This window comes from Polypterus senegalus, chromosome 9 (genome assembly GCF_016835505.1).
Source record: "Polypterus senegalus isolate Bchr_013 chromosome 9, ASM1683550v1, whole genome shotgun sequence".
Lineage (NCBI taxonomy): Eukaryota > Metazoa > Chordata > Cladistia > Polypteriformes > Polypteridae > Polypterus > Polypterus senegalus.
The window spans coordinates 46,794,749-46,817,424 of NC_053162.1; the positions used below are offsets into that span (position 1 = coordinate 46,794,749).

General features: G+C 41.2%; 1 protein-coding gene across 1 annotated transcript in view; it reads left to right on the forward strand.

Moving 5' to 3' along the window:
* Positions 1-22,676, forward strand: part of LOC120534858 (hydrocephalus-inducing protein-like) — a 206,036-nt gene that overhangs the window by 99,064 nt on the left and 84,296 nt on the right. Inside the window, exons 40-47 of the mRNA XM_039762371.1 lie at positions 2,999-3,219; positions 7,283-7,466; positions 7,878-8,013; positions 9,628-9,781; positions 10,727-11,126; positions 11,250-11,419; positions 13,745-13,954; positions 21,856-22,046. Of these exons, the coding sequence (XP_039618305.1) occupies positions 2,999-3,219; positions 7,283-7,466; positions 7,878-8,013; positions 9,628-9,781; positions 10,727-11,126; positions 11,250-11,419; positions 13,745-13,954; positions 21,856-22,046 (1,666 nt within the window). The remainder of the gene's footprint in view (positions 1-2,998; positions 3,220-7,282; positions 7,467-7,877; positions 8,014-9,627; positions 9,782-10,726; positions 11,127-11,249; positions 11,420-13,744; positions 13,955-21,855; positions 22,047-22,676) is intronic.

Sequence of the window (22,676 nt, forward strand, 5' to 3'; positions counted from 1 at the left end):
TCACTCCTTTTCTGAGATGTTGAAGGAGAGATCCTTTTCCCACTGTACTCTGGAATCTTTAAAAGGGATGGACTTTAAAATGTTTTTATTTATTACAGAAATACTATCTGAGTTGTCAAAACTGATCAATATTTTTTCCAGAATAGAAGTAGGTGGGAGGTGAGGAAAATTGGGCAGGTTTTGTTTAGCAAAGTTTCTAATTTGGAGGTAGTGAGAGAAATGTGTTGCTGGAAAGTTAAATTTGGAGTGTAATTGTTTGTAGGATGTGAAGACTTTGTCTATGTACAAATCTCTAAGTGATTTATTTACAAATGTTTTCCATGCAATAAAAACTACGTATGTTTTTGAGGGTGGAAAAAGGTGGTTATCGTGCAGAGATGCCACAGATAAAAGTTTCTGTATCTTAAAGTACTTTCTACTTTGGTTCTATATTCTGAGTGTATGAAACACAATTGTATTGTTAGCATATTGGCGATGACTTGTATGTATGAGGTACAAAGCAAGGTATATAAAGAGGAACTGCAGGATTTTATTTCTATCGCGAACCAAGCCTGTGTATGTTCATCTTTTGTGTGAATGTCCAGGTTTTTATAGTTTGTATTTTTGCCGCCCAGTAATAAAATTGAAAGTTAAGTTGAGCCATGCCACTTTCTACCTTTGGATATGTGGATGTTTTGAATTCCAAATAAATGAAGTTATGATTGAATCTAACTTCTTATAAAATGACTTACTGATGTATATTGGAATGCTTTGAAATAGAAAAAGAAGCTTAGGCAGGATATTCATCTTGACAGTGTTAATTTTTAATTCTTCCAACTAAAGTTAGATGAAGGGTAGACCATCAATGTGGGCCTTGTTTTAGTTTTTCCATGCAGACAGCAAAATTTTGTTGATAAAGAGCTTTATATTTACTTGTGATGTTTACCCCTAGGTATTTAAACTGAACTGTGATGATTAAAGGGAAGGTGTCCAATTTAATATTGTGTGCATGAGAGCACACTTTTAATCAAGTTAATTCTGAGACATGAAATCTTTTGATATCCTGCTAGTGCTGTTAGGACTGCAGGTGCAGTATTGTGTTGGTCTGATATACAGTACAGGCCAAAAGTTTGGACACACCTCCTCCTTCAATGTGTTTTCTTTATTTTCATGACCATTTACAGCACTCCATCACTCTCTCTCCTTCTTGGTCAAATAGCCCTTACACAGCCTGGAGGTGTGTTTGGGGTCATTGTCCTGTTGAAAAATAAATGATCGTCCAACTAACCAGACTTCTGCACAACACAACTGCTGGTCCCAACCCCAGTGATAAAGCAAGAAATTCCACTAAATAACCCTGATAAGGCATACCTGTGAAGTGAAAACCATTTCAGGTGACTACCTGTTGAAGCTCATCGAGAGAATGCCAAGAGTGTGCAAAGCGGTAATCAGAGCAAAGGGTGGCTATTTTGAAGAAACTAGAATATAAAACATGTTTTCAGTTATTTCACCTTTTTTTGTTAAGTACATAACTCCACATGTGTTCATTCATAGTTTTGATGCCTTCAGTGAGAATCTACCAATGTAAATGGTCATGAAAATAAAGAAAACACATTGAATGAGGAGGTGTGTCCAAACGTTTGGCCTGCACTGTATACAGTACCATATCAACTGCATATAGTGATATTTTCTGTTCAAGTCCTTCTCTGATAATCCCCTTTATCTCATAAGCATTTTGACAGTGAACTGCCAGTGGTTCAATGGCGATTGCAAAAAGTAGTGGTGACAAGGGGCATTTCTTGTCTAGCACTGCATTCTACAACATCAACAACAACATTTATTTATATAGCACATTTTCATATAAACAATGTAGCTCAAGGTGCTTTACATGATGAAGAAAGAGATAAAAGACAGAATAAATAATTAAAATTAGGGAACGCTAATTAACATAGAATAAAAGTAAGGTCAGATGGCCAGGGAGGACAGAAAAAAAAAAAACTCCAGACGTCTGAAGAAAAAAATCATATCAGCAGGGGTTCCAGGCCACGAGACCACCCAGCCCCCTCTTGGCATTCTACCTAACATAAATGACCTCAGTCAGTCATTAAATTAAATTAAATTATTACATTAAAAATTGTTTATTAAGAAAGAGTTTTGATTTACCTTAAGCATATTCTTAAGTGGGGGCAGCATGGTGATGCAGTGGGTAGCGCTGCTGCCTCGCAGTTAGGAGACCCCGGTTCACTTCCCGGGTCCTCCCTGCGTGGAGTTTGCATGTTCTCCCCGTGTCTGCATGGGTTTCCTCCCACAGTCCAAAGACATGCAGGTTAGGTGGATTGGTGATTCTAAATTGTCCCTAGTGTGTGCTTGGTGTGTAGCTCTGTGTGTGTGTGTGTGTGCGCCCTGCGGCGGGCTGGCACTATGCCCAGGGTTTGTTTCCTGCCTTGCGCCCTGTGCTGGCTGGGATTGGCTCCAGCAGACCCCCATGACCCTGTAGTTAGGATATAGCAGGTTGGATAATGGATGGATGGATATTCTTAAGTGTCTTATGTTGAGGAGTTGAGTCTCTTGTAAAAAAAGGCATTTACAGGGTGTACACATTTCATGCCAAAATCACCACTTTCTTGTGTGGCTTTTTTGAAAGCAAAAGCACAATTTTTCATATGTTTGCATTTCATATGTTCTGGCATATTTACACTTCAAACAGGCAGACATGGTGGTGTGATCCTATACAATTTATAGGGTTTTATCATAGCTCCTGCTTCAGGTTAATCTACAGTTGGATCAATAATATCCTGTGAAGTATAGTATAATGTTTGTTATTTGAAACAGATGAATATTATCTTTTGATAAGTATGCTTGCAAGTGAGTGTTACTGTTTACATAAGTAGTTCCTGTAACATACTGAGACTATGTCCAGGTATGTTTTTAATGGGTTTAAGAATCTTATGTTATATAATATATTTTACTTGCTTGCTAACTACTTTTTTTTAATTATGTATTTTTACAGTAGGCGCAGTAGTGGACCTTTCACTCAGTCATACTCAAAGCCCAGGTGTGCTCAGTGGTGAAGCAGTCACTAAGCACTTCTCAGAGGTTAACCAGGTTCCAGAAGTCAAGTCAAGTCCTCACTCTGCAGCTTCTGTTCGGAACAAGCCAGGTAGTGCCGGAGCTAAAGGTCGAGCTGAGAGTGCCGCATTTCAAAAACAACACTCATCAGAGCACCCTGCCTCAGTGCAGGTAATCCTGCTTTGTGCATCATATATCACAGCAAGAAAATTTTAAATCTGCTTATCTTTTACTAAAACATTTATATCTTCATCAGAGCTCTATTGATCTAGAAAGTTTCCTATATTTTGGTATTACTTTTCTCAGGTTTAATTAATCTTATTAGGGCTACATTGCTATTTACATGCATGGTTGAAATTATATGCTCAAATGCTGTCCCTTTTTTTGCTTTGGAAACATGTTGTAATATTTACTTGCTACATCCACTGTTGTCAGTCCCTTTGTAGGTTCAAGCCTTTAACCAAGTTCTAATTAGTCCAACAATATGGTGGAAGAATAAGTAATTTAACCTGCTGAGAAATATTACAAATTATTGTAGCTTTTGATACTGATGAACCTCCCAATGTGATACATCCGATTCTTAATAATAATAATAATAATAATAATTATTATTATTATTATTTACATTTTATATAGCATTTTTCTCACTACTCAAAAGTGCTCTTCACACAGGGAGGACCCAGGATGCAAACCCATGATCTCCTTATTGTGAGGCAGCAGTGCTGCTGCTGCACCACCTGCGTGGATAAACTCTCAAAAATGCCTTTATCATTAAAAGACATTAAAATTTGTATTGCCAGACTTATTTTTGATATACATTAAAGATTCCTAAATGATATAAAGTACATTTTCAAATGAGGAGAGCCAAAGTTTATTTTAGAAATTGCAGTGTTTAAGTATCATCCAAATTAAATGACCAGCCTGTGGCCACCTGAAAGACCAGGCCAAAATCATATCTGAACAGTGTGCAAAGTTGTTACGTACTTAACCCATAAGACCTACATTTTTTTATTAGTGCAGATAACTGGCTGTACTAAATATTAAATTGTGGTTAATGGACAAACATCTTTTTTTTTCTTCTTCAAAGTTAGATAAAAGAATTTTTAATTTCATTGTTTTCTAATAAAAATATCACAGAACAAAACTTCAACTCAAGATTTGTTATTCAGTAAAATTTGAGAATTGGCCAATTAACTGAATATTTTCCAAAGTACCAAAAGTCATAAACAAAAAGGCACTGTCTGCCAGTAGTACAATATTCTGAGCTGACATCACCATCCTCTGCACAGATATCATACCACAGTCCTTGCTGAATTATACAGCGGGCAAGTATGAACTTCACTGCGCATCTTTTGAGCCTGATGAGCATAGATGGAGATGTCTGAGGACGTAATGGCACTGACATGGCTACATGATAATATTGGCAGTATGTGTTATGCCTAAATGAGCTCATAAATAATAGAAGAAATTTAAAGTTGCTGTCCATCTCCACAACATACTGACGTAGATGGGAGCATGGCCTCTCTTCTGTTTACTATGACCGACTGTGTTGTTCTGGTACCACTGTATCAGACGCAAAATCTTTTTTCTGTAAGCTGTGTTATGATTAAGGACATTTTTAATAACTAACTGAGAAAAAAAAACAATTATAAAAAGTAGACTGTCTTGATAATTACCAACTGATCACACTCACTCTCTCTGTGATGTAATGAGGCTGGTGCTGGGAAAAATTAAACATAATATTCCAAATTGTTTCATGCCATCATAACCAGTCAACAGAGAATGCTATTTCCCTTGCACCTCATAATTCCCTAGTATACCTGGATAATAAATGATTAAGGTAGGTTGGGAGCAGGCGCTGATAGTGTGTTGCCGCACCAACCACACGATGAACCACCTGGATTGGGACCCAAGTGCAGTGGGGTAGAAGGCTGTTTATATACTGCCCCGTAGCTCAGCATTTAACAGTGTTGTACTCAGTGTGGTGCTCTCCAAGCTTCTAAATGTTATGAAGCTTCTAAAACTTCTAAAAGTTTGAAATGTTATGTCAAACTTTGTGACTGGATTTTGGATTACCTAGATGATAGAACCCAGCATGTGCTGATTGCCATCAACACTTAACTCCAACCAGTGTCTTAACACAGGCATTCAAAAAGGTAGTGTTCAAAACCCATTGCTATACTCCTTGGTAACTCAGTTATTAAGTTTACTGATCACCAATAATGATGAGATGACTTAAAGAGAACAGAAGAAATCTGCCTTCTGATACAATGCTGCCAGAACAACCATCCAGCCTTTACTGTCGGCAAAACCTTAATGTTAGCTGGTCTTAGACTTTAGGAAAGAGATGCTGTGAATAGAGTTAGCAACTTCAAATCTCCTGGAACCATCCTCAGTGACAGGGTGGATAGGCACAACACACTTCCACTAAAGCCAAGAAGGCTCAACAATGCCTTTTTTTTCTTAAATAATGGAAGGAAGCCTGATTTAATCCCTTTAGGCATGCCAGGTTCTACACATGCATATACACATTGGCTGTCTTACTTGCTTTCCTGAAACTTGTTTAACTCTGTATTGCAAAACACTGCAGTGTATTGAATATGACACAGACCCAATACCAAAAAAATGAAAAATTCTAATAATATACACTGCCTTATAAAAGTAAACCATATTATTAGAGATCTCGGCCATCCTTCACAGTCATTGTTTTCCCTACTCTGTTTTCTTCATATTGTGTTCCAACAAACTGTACAAGGCCATAAGCAGTCAGACCAATAAATTCCAGGACAGTTTTAGTCCACAGACCACGTATATGGTTATTCAACCGTCGCTCATACTGACAAAACTCTGATTGTTTTTCCTGTGTATATTGCATGTATGTGTCTTTAATGTTATATCCAGTGTCTTTTTTGCCTTTAGTTGGTATTGTATTACTATAAGTTGTCTGTGGTAGACACATAAGTAAGAATTTCATTGTACTCTGTTTACATGACTATACTCTGCTCATGTAATAATACTACTACTACTACCACAACATCATAAAGAATTGTAAACCTGAACTAGAACTTAAATATCATGAAGTGAAACAGAGCAGCAGTTTGTGCATCTTGTTATAAAATAATGGCTGCCTGCATGTATAACGTGTATTGTGTCATATTGTCAGACCTGTAATATGTTTTTATTGCAGGCTGTCGGTACTCCAGTTCATCCTATGCTCCCTCAGCAAAAATTAAGTGTCAGCGCGAGTGTGGCTGGAGAGATGGGACTTGTAAGCTGTTTACTCCCTGATGATGTTATGGTGGATATTTTGTCAGAAAGACTACAGGTGTAAAAATTGATATTTCTCACCTTAATCTCATCCATTGTTTAATTATTTTGAAAAATGTATTTTTAAATATTTTAATATTTCCCACCATCACGATTTATATCAAATTCAACATGGTCTCCTCCAGATCCCTCTCTGTTCTTCCCTTCATTTCCTTGAAATTAAAGTCACATTCCCTTAGTTTAAGTCCCTTAGTTTCATTTGCTATTCAGATTGGTGAACAGCTGAGAAACATTTCATTTGCTATTTAGATTGGTGAACAGCTGAGAAACATCTTGTTTTTTCTTGAGTCTGACACAAGCATAACCACTGCTGCCTCTACTGAGGTGAAGGTTTTTTTTTGTTCCTCCTTCTTCCTTCTTTTTCCATTTCCTTCTCAGATCAGTCATTAAAATCATTAAAGCAAATGGTGTCTCAATATTTTCTTAATGCCCGTCAACACACTTTTTAACATTGCGTGTTTGATATCTCCTAGATTTAAAGCCAGTGGCCTCCTTAATGCAACTTTATTTAAAGCATCTGCTTGACATCTACCTTACATCCCATCACATGGAACACTATACTTTCTCTGAAAAACAAAATTATGTTCAGTTTAAATTTGTTAATAGTCTTTACTATTGATGTATTTTACTATTTATTTTGATTGTTAATTTTTTACTTATGATTGTTCATTTTTGACCTAAATCAGTTTTCATGGATAATGTTTTCTTGCTTAATTGCAGTACAAATTTAGTCAAAAAAAGTCCAGTTTACAGTATTCTATTATAAAGCTTTGCCATTGTATTTCATGTTTGTCTTAATGCATTTGTGAATTAGTTGTTTTGGTTAAAGATGCTCACTAACGAAATGTGTTTAAGTATTAAACTGCTCATAACTAAAAAGGACAGATCTTTGTATCTTTCCTGACAGCTAAATGATTGCAGTCGTGGAGTGGTATTTGATAGTCTAGAGACTCTTTACTGCCGGTCTCTTGCACATGCTCTCTGTGTTGTCCTGAAAGCTATTAACAACCGCCAGTATATCTTCATGATCGATCTCAAGCACGATTATGTTTCCTTGAAAGCTAGAGAAAAGGCAAAGAAAGATGCTGAAGGTAGGGGTCAAGAAACACAAAATTGCTTTCAATAAGTTCAATATGACCTTGACTTGAATAAAATGTACACAGTATATTGTGTGTTTAAAATTCCACTCACCATTTACTTGCTTTCTATCATTTACTAGCGAAAAGTACTATTTCATGTAGGAGGTTTGAAAAAAATCACCTTGTGATGCACATTGATTCATGGGTTTTTGGGTTCTTTTTCCATGACAGTGATAGACTGGTGACATCACTAGATTACTCTTTTACAGAGAATTATACAAAAATCGTTTCAGAGCTCCCACATGAAAGAATTCTTTGCAGAAAACCATTTTCACACCCTGCTGAAAGCTTTCAGAAGTGGTACCAGTTCAGAATGTTTTTAACTGCACACCAATATCAGACATTTTGGTTTTCTGTCAATAGAGCAATTTCTAATAAATATCATTACGGCTGAAAAGATCTGGATAGCAGAAATGGATGAAGATGAGTATGATGCACTTACTGAGGAAGAGAGATCCAGAATTGACCACAAACGCCTTGAGAATCTACGAAAGCGCAGGCAAGTGGGATGGTAATATTTTCATTGTGATACACAAATTTGCAAACAAAACATATAGTGTGCTAATTACTATTCAAATACTCTTGCTTTCAGCTTCAATGCACACTTTCTCGGAATAACATTTCTTTGCTACTAGGGCCCGTTTTATCCTAATATCTTAGTTTTAAACACAGTCAATAGAAGTAGAGGTTGACCATTTATAGTGCATTGGTGTATAACTGGTTTGGTCTGTGTGCTATGTGCCTTCTCAGTTGTCTCTGAAGCTTCAATACTAGATTTGTAGAAGAATTTGATTGACAAAAGAGCCAAAGTTGCTACTATCGACATATTGAAACAAATTAAATGTATGTTTTGGTCCTGCACCAAATTAACATCATTCTGGACCAAAATTTTTAATTACCTTTCAGACAGCCTTGGACTCACAATCCCTCCTAACCCATTAACAGCTGTGTTTGGGGTTCTTCCAGAGGGGCTTAAAGTGGAGAAAGACAAACAAATTGTGATTGCATTCACTACACTGTTGGCACGCAGACTTATTCTGATAAACTGGAAGAACCCAAACTCTCCTCTTTTAAGTCAGTGGGAAACTGATGTGTTATACTATTTAAAATTGGAAAAAATCAAATACTCAGTTAGAGGATCTGTACAGACTTTTTTCAAAACATGGCAGGATCTAATCAGTAATATTTTAAAATAAGTTTATAAAGCACAGAGAATTTATTAATTTAGGTATTTTTACAAGCCTTAAATTTTACGCCGTCTGGCTTGCTCTCTCTCTCAGGGGTGGGGATCGATCCGTTCTTAACATAATTCTTTTTTTTGTAAAAACTTGATTGCTATGTATTGATTGTAATAAAATTAATAAAAAAAAAAAATAAATGTATGTATAAATGTATTTTTAATATTGTATTTTGTAATGCCATGGGTATGATAACTTTTAAAAAGAGAATGACGCTGTTATCTTGTGTTCATGTTCAGTAACATAGCCGAGAACAGAGGTCACAAGGAAGACCTTATTTATTCCATTACTCATGAAGTGGAATTTGCCAGTTAAGTAACAGACGCACATCTAAATACACCAGTTCAATGGAGCAAATTATACCTCTCACATAGAACATTGTAAAATAAATGCATACAATATATTAAACATTCAATATGAAACTGTATACCATTGTTTTAACCTTTAAAATGTTACATCATAGTGTTGAGCAAGTTAGGAACCAAACTAGTGACTGCATTTTGGTAACCCTGGCAGCTAAGTGGTGAATGAATGTATGGAAACACGAGTGCCTTTTGATAAATTGGGACCCTATCTACATTTGGTACCTGCTTTGAACCTTATGCTGCTGGGGCAGACTTTTGGCTCGCCAAGATTCTTAGGTGTGTGTGTGTGTTGAACAGATTCATGGGTAAACTAATTAATGAGTGAATGTAAGAGAAAGTATTGGAAGTATTTTAGTTGTTTTTTATGAATGATCCCTGAAAAACTGAATGTTACAGATATTTTGGCAGCAGAATTCTTTCATGAATTAATAATTGTGTCACTTTAAAATTTGTTAGTGTGTTTTAGAGCTTACAACGTTGAAGTAATAACTGATTTACATTTGTCAACAGGGAACAGGAAAAACTAGTGAAAGAGTTAAAGGTGAAAAAATTACCAGAAAAAGCAGAGAAACAAAAAATAGATGCAAAACTGAAAAAGAAGGGCAAGAAGGGCAAGAAGGATGACATTGCATCTGGGAAGAAACCTCTAACTACAGTGAAAATGGTATGAATGGAAAATTGAGGGATAAACTGGCATAATTAACAGTAATGACGTTTTCTATTTTGGTCATCAAAATATATAAGAAACAGACTTGAACAACTTTCTTTTGTATTAAGTTAGTGGAGATCAAACTAATACATTAGAATAGGGCTTAAAGAGCTTGGCCTAGTACAGCTACTTGTCACTTACTGCAACATAACACAAAGTCCTTGTTAAGGTCTTGCTATCTAGCATTTAGTGACATACTGTATATAGTAAATGTATTTTAGGTAGCCTCTGTTCTGAAGTGTTGTTAATGGTTTGTAGGATCAAAGCATTTATTAAGGCCTAATTACGTATTAACTAACACTATAATAGATTCAATTAAGTTCCCCCAATTCTAAAGTTTCCCCAATTTCATTCTTATATGTTTGGCAGTACAAGAATCATGTGTTAGTTTTATTTAAGTTGTTTAAAATTCATTTTCACTCCATTCTGTTAAAAAACAGATGAAATAAACCATCTGCTTTTGAAAATTAATTCATATCATTCTCAGTTTGAATTTGTTGTCCCATAAAAATGCTGATATTCTTTGTGCCTGCTACTAAACACATGCATACTGTAACTCACATGTATACTGTACTTGCATACAGCATCTACTGTATCTATCTATCTCATAGTGTTCTGTTGTAGAAATGAATAATTACTGTACAGCACATACCATCACGCATAGATGTTGTGACAGATTAGGGCCTAGATTGGAAGCTAGTCCTTCACACTCTTTTACTCTTACAGGACCATTTTGAACCTAAAATATGAAATTAGTTGATAAGCAAAGTTATACTTACAAGCAGTCATTCCTTGTATAGTTTCCTGGGAAGAGAGTGAGTTTGTAATAAGTGGTTAATATTCAAATCTTTAGTTATTGCAGATCATTGTTAATGAGATTTTTATGGTTATGTGGTTTAGGTATCTACTGTTAGTGCTCGTTCAGAGGCCAAAGGAGAGCATCCTGGTGGAGAAAAAAAGTACTCTGTTCCTGATTCTGTGGTGGCAGATCATAGAGAAGGAGAAGACGGAGGCAAGAAAAGAAGGGGCAAGGAAAGCAAAACAGAACTACATGATATAACCACAAGTGGTACAGAATCCACAGAGGATTCTGAAAAGGGGCAATTATCTGATAGTGAAAAGCAACTTATACAACGGTTCAAATTGTATGAGCAAAACCAAAAAAACATTGCAGAGATCCTTGAATGCTGGGATCGTTCTCAGGGTATTACAGTGTGTCTGGCTGTACAAGATGATAATGTTCAAGAGGTGGAAGAGACTGCCACTGTGGAACAACGTCCTTCCACAGCTGGAAAGAAAGGCAAGAAAGATAAAGAAAAGGAGAAGCTTGAAAAAGAGAAGGAGAAGGAAAAGGAACGTTTAGAGAAAGAGAAGATTGATAAGCAGAAAGTGGAAGGAGAAATGAAGAGTCACCTATTGACAGGTGGTAGTACTGTTATTGATGGAGAAGGAGGAGATGCAATTGTGAAGGATAATGTCTGTGAAGGAAAAATTGATCTAGGAGTACCATACCTTGAATTGCATGTAACTGGCCAATGTGATCCCAGCGGGGAGAAAATCTTGGAAAGAAAATGGCTACCACACCTTCATGAGGTATAGTAGTAGTCTAAACATGTGCGTCTAAAGTGCAATTTAGTACCATATGCTGTATATTACTCTTGCATGTTATTTCTGTTTGTCTTTAAGTCTAGAATCTAGAACGTCACTTGAGTGTGTGGTATACTGTAAATTTGCTAAATTTGCTAAACTTGCATGTTAGGTATACAGGCTTGAACTTCAAAATTTTTATCATTTGTGTTGTTATTTTCTGTGGATGAAAAAGTAATACAGATCATCAAATTAGTTGCTTCTTTTAACTATACATTGTTGTTTACAGTTAGTCAGCTTTTTTTTTGACAAGTTGCTTGCTTTGAGAAATTTGTTAAAAACTTGAAGCCAAGAAGCAAGTAAATTAAAAACGAAGAGAGCTATATACTGAATATGTATTGGGAATATAATAATGAAATTTGTAGCATGAATTACATAACCAAAGTTATATTTAAAACAAGTTGCTAAATTGCAGTCCATTCATCCAATTTCTGATCTTGGTCTTTCTAGTTTGGGGTTGCAGGAAGCAGCAGTCTATGCTGGCAATATCAAGTGCCAGACAGGAACAAACTCCAGATGGTACACAGTTCATTTCAGCACACTTGCTAATACTAGTCCAAAGTACAGTCATGGCCAAAAGTCCCAAAAAAGCCATTTCCACTGCATTTCAGCCCTGCCACAAAAGGACCTGCTGACATCATTTCAGTGATCCTCTCGTTAACACAGGTCATGTTGATTGAGCTAGAATAGAGAGGTTCAATTGTTGTGAAGAAGCTTCTGTGCTCCCAAGAAAGTCCACCAAGCGTCTCCTAAAATTGATTCAGCTGTCCGGCATCACCAGTGCAGAGCTTGCTCCGGAATGGCAGCAGGCAGTTGTGAGTGCATCTGCACGTACAGTGAGGTGAAGGCTTTTGGAGGATGGCCTGGTGCAAAGAAATTATTTCTCTCCAAGAAAAACATCAGGGACTGATATTCTGCAAAAGGTACAGAGATTGGACTGCTGAGGACACCAGTACATTCATTTTCTCTGATGAATCCCTTTTCAGATTGTTTAGGGCATTTGGAAAAAAGATTGTCCGGAGAAGAAAAGGGGAGCGGTACCATCAGCCCTGTGTCATACCAACAGTAAAGCATCCTGAAAGCATTCATGTGTGGGGTTGCTTCTCAGCCAAGGGAGTGGGCAAACTTACAGTTTTGCCTGAGAACACAGCCATGAATAAAGAATGGGACCAAAACATCCTCCAAGAGCAACTTCTCCCAACCATCCTGTTTGGTGACGAGCAATGCCTTTTCCTGCATGATGGAGAACCATGCCATAAGGCAAAAATGATAACTAAGTGGGGAACAAAACATCGAAATTTTGAGTCCATGGCCTGGAAACTCCCCAGGTCTTAATCCCATTGAGAACTTGTAGTCAATCCTCAAGAGCCAGGTGGACAAACAAAAACCCACACATTCTGACAAACTCCAAGCATTGATTACGAAAGGATCAGCTGCCATCAGTCAAGATTTGGTCCAGAAGTTGATTGACAGCATGCCAGGGCGAATTGCAGAGGCCTTGAAAAAGAAGGGCCAACACTGCAAATATTGACTTTTTGCATAAACTTAATGTAATTGTCAATAAAAGTCTTTGAAACTTATGAAATGCTTCATTATACCATAAACAGATTTGACAAAAGGATCTAAAAACACTGAAGCAGCAAACTTTTTGAAAACCAATATTTGTGTCATTCTCAAAACTTTTGGCCACAACTGTAGAAGCAATAACAATGAGCCCAGCATGCACATGTTTAGAATGTTAGAAAAATAGATTTGAGTTTTAGTTTACATTTAAATTTATTGTCATGTTTACGCATTTAATGAAATACATATTTCATGTCATCCACTGACGAGTGACTATAGAATAATACCAAAACTTAATGTATACTGTATAGGAAACACCTAATCAGTTGTCAGTATAAACAGCTGTTGAGTAGCATTAAGACATCCATCCATCCATTATGCAACCCGCTATATCCTAATACAGGGTCACGGGAGTCGGCTGGAGCCAATCCCAGCCAACATAGGCCAAATGGCAGGAACAAATCCCGGGCAGGGCGCCAGCCCAGCATAAGGACATGTGGATGAAAACTGGAAATCACATAAAAATATACACAGATGCAGAAAGAATAAACAAGAAAGAATATGCAAACATCACATTAAACATAATCAGGCTGGGATTCAAATGGAGAGTCCTTGAGTTATGAAGCAACACTGTCCATAGTGTGATCAGCCTCAGGTTTTCTCTGAATGATGCTTGAACCATTTGTTTTTTATTGTTTCATCATTTAGGTTTTAGATGGCATGGGTCTGGGTCCCAGTGGCCCACCTCTTCCACCTCCATTTATCCTATCTGTGGTACGTTACCCAGTGAAACGGACTTCCTTGGGTAACCAGAATGCACTGGAGCATTTTGCTTTCTTAGCGCCATCAACAGAGGAGATAATTGAGGAGAAAAAACTGATAGAATCAGAGACAGAAACATTGGCCTCTTCTTTAAAGGTAGGACCTCTTTTCAACTGTCTAAAACATTTGTCTTTAAAGGCTTGGTTTAGTCTGTTGTCTTGCATTATATTTTGTTTATAAGAAGAAAAGAGAGAATATTCAAAATAACACCTAAATAAATAGTTACAGCCATTTCTTTTCAATAGTGAAAAAATTACATTCTTATACTTTATTTATACTACAGTACATAATCATTTTAACATTTACAAGTTGTAATTATAAAAAGAGAAAAATCCTTTTTACAAGGAGTTACTCTCATGCACAGCCAATGTTCCCTAACTGATGAGGGATTGGGAGCAGCTAAAAACAGTCCTGCATGTTTGAATGAACAACTTCAGTTTATTAGTACATTATGTTGAGAATCGTTTCTATTAGAATAAACATAAGTGACGTTTCACAGCCCCTTTCATCTGCAGCAAGGGGGTTTCAAGTTCATTCCAGGGGTGCCACTGTGGCTGTGGGTTTTCATTCCAATCGGTTTCACAAATAAATGGTTCAGTCTTACTTCTAAATAATATACTTATTTGGTTGGTCTATTTCACCTCTTATTTTGCTTTCAAAAATATGTGGTAGTATATGTTGTCACAAGAACGAGACATTGACAGATAAAGAGTTGGGGCAGCCACCCGTATATTGTGGTATCCTGGCTGCAAAAGTCGTTTTCTTTAACAAAATACAGAGCACTGAAGTGCACACAACCGAGTCCAAAACAAGACTGAAGAAACAAAGGAAAAGGGGCAGGTTTTAAAGGGGGAGACAGGAAGTGAGGTCGTATGGATCCGGCACGTGGTCTTCCACCATTGGCTCGTAGCCGGAGGTGACATCAGAGGGACTGGAGCTGGTGTGGCCGACTTCCATTGGCTCAGTCCCGGAAGTGATGTCAGGTGATCCAGGTGAAATCCCCCGGGGATGGTCTACAGGCAAGGGAGAAAAAGAGTCAGTGCACTCTGCCACACCCCGGCATGCCTCGAACTGCCTTCACTCAAGCCCTTTAGCTGCCTCCCATGCGCACGTGTGTGACAAGGCCCCCCCCTTAGCCCAGACCCGACGGGTCGGGCGACCTAACCGAGAGGTCGTGAACCCGAGAAGAGCATCAGCGTTGGCGTGGAGCGCCCGGCGATGAACGAGCGAAAACTTATGCGGCTGCAGGTCAAGAAACCACCGGGTGACCCGCGGATTCGACTCCTTGTGGAGGGCCATCCACTGTAGGGGTGCATGGTCCGTGACAAGGGTGAATTCCCGGCCCAACAGGTAGTACCTCAGCTGAGTAATCGCCCATTTAATCGCCAGAGCCTCCCTCTCCACCGCAGCATACCTGGTCTCCGGTCCAACAGTTTCCGGCTCAGGAACATGATGGGGTGCTCCACACCATCGACGCTTTGGCTCAGCACGGCGCCCAGGCCTGTGTCCGAAGCGTCCGTCTGGAGGATGAAAGGCAAAGAAAAGTTAGGTGCCATCAAAACAGGTGTGGGCGTAAGGGCCTGCTTTAAGTCACCAAATGCAGCGCCTGTTTTTCAGTCCATACCACAATGTTCGGGCCCTCTTCTTTGTTAAATCAGTCAAGGCGCCGCTCTCTCCGAAAACCGGGTACAAACCGGCGGTAGTACCCGCTAACCGAAAGGCTTGGACCTGCCGCTTGGTTCATGGACGGGCCATTTCAGAATGGCATCAATTTTGGAGCACTGTGGCCTTACGGTACCCGACCCACCAGGTAGCCTAAATATTTGGCTCGCTTAATCCAAGAAGCATTTCTTGGGATTAATCCGAGCCCGCCTCACCAAGTGTCCGTAATACCGCTTGGACATGCTGTAGGTGTTCCTTCCATGTGCTGGAATAGATGACCACGTCATCCAGGTAGGCAGCACTGTATGAGTTATGAGGCGAAGCACTTTGTCCACCAGACGCTGAAAGGTTGCTGGAGCCCGTGTAACCCAAATGGAAGGACACGATACTGCCAGTGTCCGCTAGGGGTACTAAGCGCGTTTTTCCTTCGGAGTCCGTTAAAGGAACCTGCCAGTACCCTTTCGTCATGTCAAGTGTGGTCAGGTATTGAGCCTGTCCAAGCCTCTCGAGGAGGTCGCCCCGCGCGTGGCATTGGATAAGCATCAAATTGGGAGACTTGATTAAGCCGACGGAAGTCATTGCAGAACCTCCAACTTCCGTCAGGCTTACCGACGAGCACAATGGGGCTGGACCAGGGACTATAACTTTCCTCAATCACACCTAGCTCCAGCATGCGCTTGATCTCAAGCTCCACTTCAGCCTTTTTTGCCTCGGGAAGGCGATCAGGCGTTCTCGGACAACAACCCGGGCTCTGTCACGATGTTGTGCTCAATCAGAGAGGTCCTTCCGGGTTCTCACTGACTACCTCCCGAGCGGTCCGGATAACTGTTTCCAGCTCCTGCCGCTGTCTGGGACTTAAGTCCGTGCGAAGTTAAGGTCGTGTGTGTGGCGAAGAGTGGCGGGGCTGGCGGAGGAGGGATCGGGGTCCCTGTCCTTCCACGGTTTCAGCAGGTTCACATGATAAACCCGCTCCTTTGGCCGACGATTGGGTTGACTCACCAAATAGTCGACCAGTCCCTTCCTCTCCTTAACTTCGTAGGGGCCCTGCCAGTGGGCAAGCAATTTAGAGTGGGAGGTAGGCACTAGGACCATGACCCGATCTCCGGGCGGAACTCCCGAAGAGGCGTGCAGCGGTTGTAGTACCGGCCTGTGCTGCTTGAGCCTCCTCCATGTGACTTTTAAGGACAGGCGAAGTTTTCCAAATCTATCGCGTAACTGCGCGATATATTCCAGTATGTTTGTGGAGGGAAGAGCCTCTTCTTCCCAGCCTTCTTTCAAAATATCTAATATGCCCGAGGTTGTCGCCCGTATAGTAGTTCAAAGGGGAGAACCCGTGGAGGCTTGTGGGACTTCCGATAGGCAAAAGGACGAGGGGGAGGAGCTGATCCCAGTTCCTTCCATCCTCGCTGACCACCTTACGCAGCATTTGCTTGAGAGTTTGATTAAACCTCTCTACTAATCCGTCGGTTTGAGGATGATACACGAGGTCTTTAAATGCTTTATTTTCAGTAATCTGGCAGTCTCCTTGAACGTTTCCGAGGTGAAGGGGTCCCCTGGTCTGTCAAGACTTCTTTGGGGATCCCCACGCGAATACCCTAGTAATTCCCGTGCGATGGCTTTAGAGGTAGCTGGCGCAACGGAACAGCTTCGGGTATCGTGTAGCGTAATCCACGAGGACTAAAATGTACTTGTGTCCTCGGGCTGAGGGCTCCAGGGTCCCACCAGGTCGACCCGATTCTGTGGAAGGAACGTCAATCAGTGGAATAGGAATGAGAGGAGCACGGTCCCTCCTAGGAATTTGTCGCAGTTGACACTCCGGGCAGGAAGCGCCAAAGCGGCGAACCTCCTCATTAATTCCTGGCCAGTAGAAACGGAGCTTGATCCGCTCCAGAGTTTTTTCGGTGCCCAGGTGGCCACCTAGGAGGTGGGCGTGTGCTAGCTCACAGACCTGCCGCCGGAAGGTGCGCGGCACTAGCAGCAGCCTCGTCTCCTGCCCGTCATGCATTGCTACACGGTAAAGGAGGTCATTATCTAGCACAAAGTAGGGGCCCTGTGGCATCGACTGATTAGTGCGCTGGCCATTGACAAGGACCACTGCATTTTTTACAAACTTCAGGGAGTCATCATTCCATTGCTCCCTTCTAAAAGAAGCCGGCGTTTCTTTAAATTGGAACCGCAACACGGAGAGAGGGTCAGCGTCGACCTCAATGGGCGTGGTTTCCTCCGCTCCGCGCGGCGTTGGTGGATGGCGTGTTAGCCCGCGACGCCGGAGTTGCCACGTCAGTCAGGGCGACTGCCGTCTCTCTCTGCCGGCTGATTACACGGCGTGGAGGCAGCTTGAGACGGGTTATCTCCGTCCATAACGAGGCCCAAATTAACCCGGAGTGGTATGTGTCTCACCGCTTTTGATTTTAGACCAGTCCGCCCTAGTATCACCGGGTGTGGAGGATCAGGTAGGACGCTACGGTGAGCTTACTGAACTGACCCTCCGTAACTGATGACACAGCGGCGGACCTGTACCAGCGGATGTCTCCGTGGACACAGGTTATACCGGTCTTAAATTTAGCCACTGTTGCGGTTGCACAAAGCGGCGGGCAACAATGAAATGTTGCTGCGGAGTCGAACAAACCTGTGGTCTTGTGTCCGTTGGCGATCACCACGCCAGTATGTGGGACCGCCAACGGATTAGCCAGAGCACACCAACCCTCCTCACCCTCCACCTGCATTCCTCCTTGCCTCCAAGCGGTTTGCGCGCCCGGCCCGGACGCCAATACGGCTCCGGATTGTACAGGGTGGGGCTAGGTCTTGCATACCCGGCTGAGTTTGACAGGAGGACGCTTCTGCTCACCCAGAGTGTGAGGCCGCCCTCTGCGTCTCCATAAGCTCTATGAGCTCAGACATGTTCTTAAACCGCCGCCCCAAACCGGCTGGGTGAAGCCACGGGAAGCGCTTCCAGGAGCAGATAGCAAGCTACCTGCTCTATTATTTGGTAGGGCGTGTTTTCAAATGGCCGTAGCCAATGCCCTACCATTGCCCATAAGGACCAGGCTTGTTTGTTGGTTGGCCGCTCAGGGTCCAACCTCCATTTTTATTTTATTCACCTGCCAGTCTGGGGCACCCCTAGGGGGTAAATGGGGCTTTGGTTTCGCAGGGAGGCAGGCACTCTCCCCAAGAGAGCATACTGAGTCCCTTTTGCCTCCCCCCTCCAGGGCAGCCCAATTCTGTGAGCCCCACCCGCACACTCCCTGGCCACTCCAGATGGGCTAGTTATGAGTGCCGGGAGCGGAGCCCGCACCGGGTCACGCCGAACCACGGGCACCCTCCCCGCCTGAATACTCGGCCCGATGCGCTCCCACCTGGGTATATTGCAGGTCCTGTCCCCTTCTCCTCCGGGACTTCTCCATCCTGCCGGCTACGCCACTGTCACAAGAACGAGACATTGACAGATAAAGAGTTGGGGCAGCCACCCGTATATTGTGGTATCCTGGCTGCAAAAGTCGTTTTCTTTTAACAAAATACAGAGCACTGAAGTGCACACAACCGAGTCCAAAACAAGACTGAAGAAACAAAGGAAAAGGGGCAGGTTTTAAAGGGGGAGACAGGAAGTGAGGTCGTATGGATCCGGCACGTGGTCTTCCACCATTGGCTCGTAGCCGGAGGTGACATCAGAGGGACTGGAGCTGGTGTGGCCGACTTCCATTGGCTCAGTCCCGGAAGTGATGTCAGGTGATCCAGGTGAAATCCCCCGGGGATGGTCTACAGGCAAGGGAGAAAAGAGTCAGTGCACTCTGCCACACCCCGGCATGCCTCCGAACTGCCTTCACTCAAGCCCTTTAGCTGCCTCCCATGCGCACGTGTGTGACAATGTACATGTAAACAAAATTCAGAAATTGGTATGTTTTGCCATATCTTTAAATGTTAACTTTCTTTTGCTGTTTCCTTTGTAATTCACATTTTCATGTAGAATTTACTCCCTTAACTGTATCCAAATAATACTGATTAGTGATGAGCAATATAGACACAGGTGCTAATGACACTGAATACTAAAGGGGAACAGCTATTTCAGTATAAAATTAACTTGTGAGTTAATTAGTAAGAAAAGGCTTAAATGACCAGAACATATAAAAGAGCAAGAAAAGGACAATAAATAACGCTACACACAAATACTTTGCTACCTTTTCCCCAAGATATTTAGCCAAAAAATGTACTTTCTGTATTGAGCAGTGCTTGAAGTGGAACCAAGTTACTTGCTGTTTAATGGTGATACAGTGACATTACATCATGGGGTTCACTGGGATACATCAATACTCGATTGAAAGGAGCATGGGGAGTAGGATTAAAGATATTTGGGGGGGGGCCCCCACATGAAGTTTCAAAAAAAGGTTCCGGTGCTGGTACTCTGTGTAGAAACTGAATGAGATGCATGCATTCTCACTTCAAGCACTGGGATTGCCAGAAATGCAGAAACTGGAAAATAACAGCTTGTTTATTAAAGGCGGGTGTCCCATTAAAAACAGAAGGAGGTTGAGATGAAAACCTGTACTTAAGGTGGTCCGTAGGACTAAACTTGAGGACCACTTAGTTAAGCCTTTTAATTGCTAATTTACAGACAAATGAATGTACCATCGAAGCAGCGGCTGTGCTTTAACATTCAGTGTCATACGTACCTGTGTTTGTACTGCATATCACTAACTGTCAGTATTTGGGTACAATTGAGAGAGTAAACTCCAAAAGAAAACATGCATTAAAAAGAATATTCTATATATACATCACATAAAAAAGGCAGATGGTGTCCTTTTTCATAATCACACAATAGAAAATAACTGACAGGTCTAATTTTTCTTTGTCTTTTTGATGTGGACAGTCAGTTTTTAGGAACATTTTCAGTGTTGAAGATGCTATGCTCTTTTTTTGGGTACCTCATGATCCTTTTTTCATATTAACCTAAGAACTTCATAGTTCTTCATAATCTGCTTCAGTCTGCAGAAATAAAACTACAGTATGTCTCATTCTACCAAGTATTAAGTAGTGTGAACGATAGAGGGGGCTCTCGCTCCCTTGAACCCCTGTCCACGACTCCAGACACCAGGTAAAAGTCCTCAAGTTGACTTTATTCTTCAGCCACAGTGTACAAAACACCCTCTCCTCCACAATACTCATTAAACTCACACAAATACTCAATACAGTAAACCAATCCTCCAGCTCCCAGATGCGTTGCCACCCTTCCACCCAGCTCAGCTCGCCGTCTGGGAGCTCCCACAGTCCTTTTATATCTCCTGACCCGGAAGTGTTCCCAATCCCCAGTCCATGTGATTCTTAATCACTTCCGGGTCAGGTAAAAGTTCTTTTCTTCAACCCGGAAGTCCATCGCTCTTCCTATGACGAACTTCCGGGTCATAGGGCACGAAGAAGTCCTCGGTCCTCCCTGCAGCTCCCTCTTGTGGCCCCCATGGCATCCAGCAGGGCTGTGCATAAAAACCACATTGTCCATGATGCCCTGCTGGTCTTCTGGGGACGTCCATGCTGCAAGGAGGGCTCCACCTGGCGACTTGGGGGTATTGGTCGGGATAAACGGCCGGCCATCCTCCACAGTAGATAGTACCAAAAAACACTTAACTTGAAGGCTGACATATGCAACAGAATACTCTGAGTGCTGGCTCAATATTGCAGTAATGATTTGAAAAAGTGGAAGAGCTTTTGCCATGGAAGAGTTCGTTAAGTAATGTCTTGTAGAGGCTGCTTGCTGATTGTATATGCTGTAACTCTCAAGGCAATAAATCTACAACACTTTAATGAATGTTCAAGTTAGAGAATGAAAATGAATGCTAACAGCGTTTAATCTCATTTTTCAACTTAACTAATGGCTGGTTACTTGGCTTACTTGACCTACTGACACATAATAATAATTGCCACTTTGGTCACTTTGCTTTTTACATGATCTTTAGAGGATTATGCAGAAAATAGACCGCACTTTGACAGTGATTTTTTACTGTTCATATTAAAATTATTCATCTGATGTCAAGTTTATTAGCATTTGTACATAGGAAAATGAATTCCTATTTGCATGTCGCTTCAGACAGCTGTCAAAATACTATACTATCCTGTTTCTTGTTCTTTCCATGTACAACTCATGCGAAAAAGTCAATTCAACAAAAGATATCTAAAAGATATAAAAGGAGGTCAGGTCAGGTTAGGTTGGGCATCATGCAAAGGAGCATGCAAAAAGAGGGACACATAGCAATATGTAATTTTAAAATATCAGTATTCAGTTAATTTTAATAATGGAATGTCATATATATTTATGAATAAACTATGATCGCTCAACTCCTGCTAAGGGCAAACCAAAGAAAGAGAAATCAGATGCAGGAAAGGACACCCAGAAGGACAAAGACAAACGGCGGTCTCCAAGTAACAAGAAGACTGCTCGTCGAACTGAATCCTGCTCACCTATATTGGACGCACAGCCTGTTGAAGAGCCTGAACCAGTGCCCCAGTCAACAGAAATTGCACCTGAAAAAGTCAACAAGTAAAAAAATTAAATCTCCTTTAAATTTTTCTATTTTTAAATATTATATTTGGTGAATAAAAATGTACAGTATGTTTGCTATTACAGATAATACATATTCTATGTTTCTATAATTCTCTGTGGGAAGATAAACTTTCTTCAAACTACCATCCATTATACAACCCACTATATCCTAACACAGGGGTCTGCTGGAGCCAGTCCCAGCCAACACCAGGTGCAAGGCAGGAACATATCCCGGGCAGGGCACCAGCCCACCGCAGGACACACACACACACGCACCAAGCACAATTTAGGATCACCAGTACACCTAACCTGCATGTCTTTGGACTGTGGGAGGAAACCAGAGCACCCAGAGGAAACCCACGCAGACACGGGGAGAGCGTATAAACTCCACACAGGTAGGACCCAGGAACCGAACCCAAGCATCCTACTGTGACGCAGCAGTGCTACCACTGCGCCACTGTGCCACTCATTCATCTAACATTTGGGTGAAATTTAACCTTAGCAAGCTTCTGTCTATGTCCCTGTTTTCTGTTAAAGAACTCATTTTAAAATTAGAGCTAGGATGATCTACTAATTCCCTTCATAATTGTAATCACACTACCAGGTCACCTCTTCATCTCCATCCAT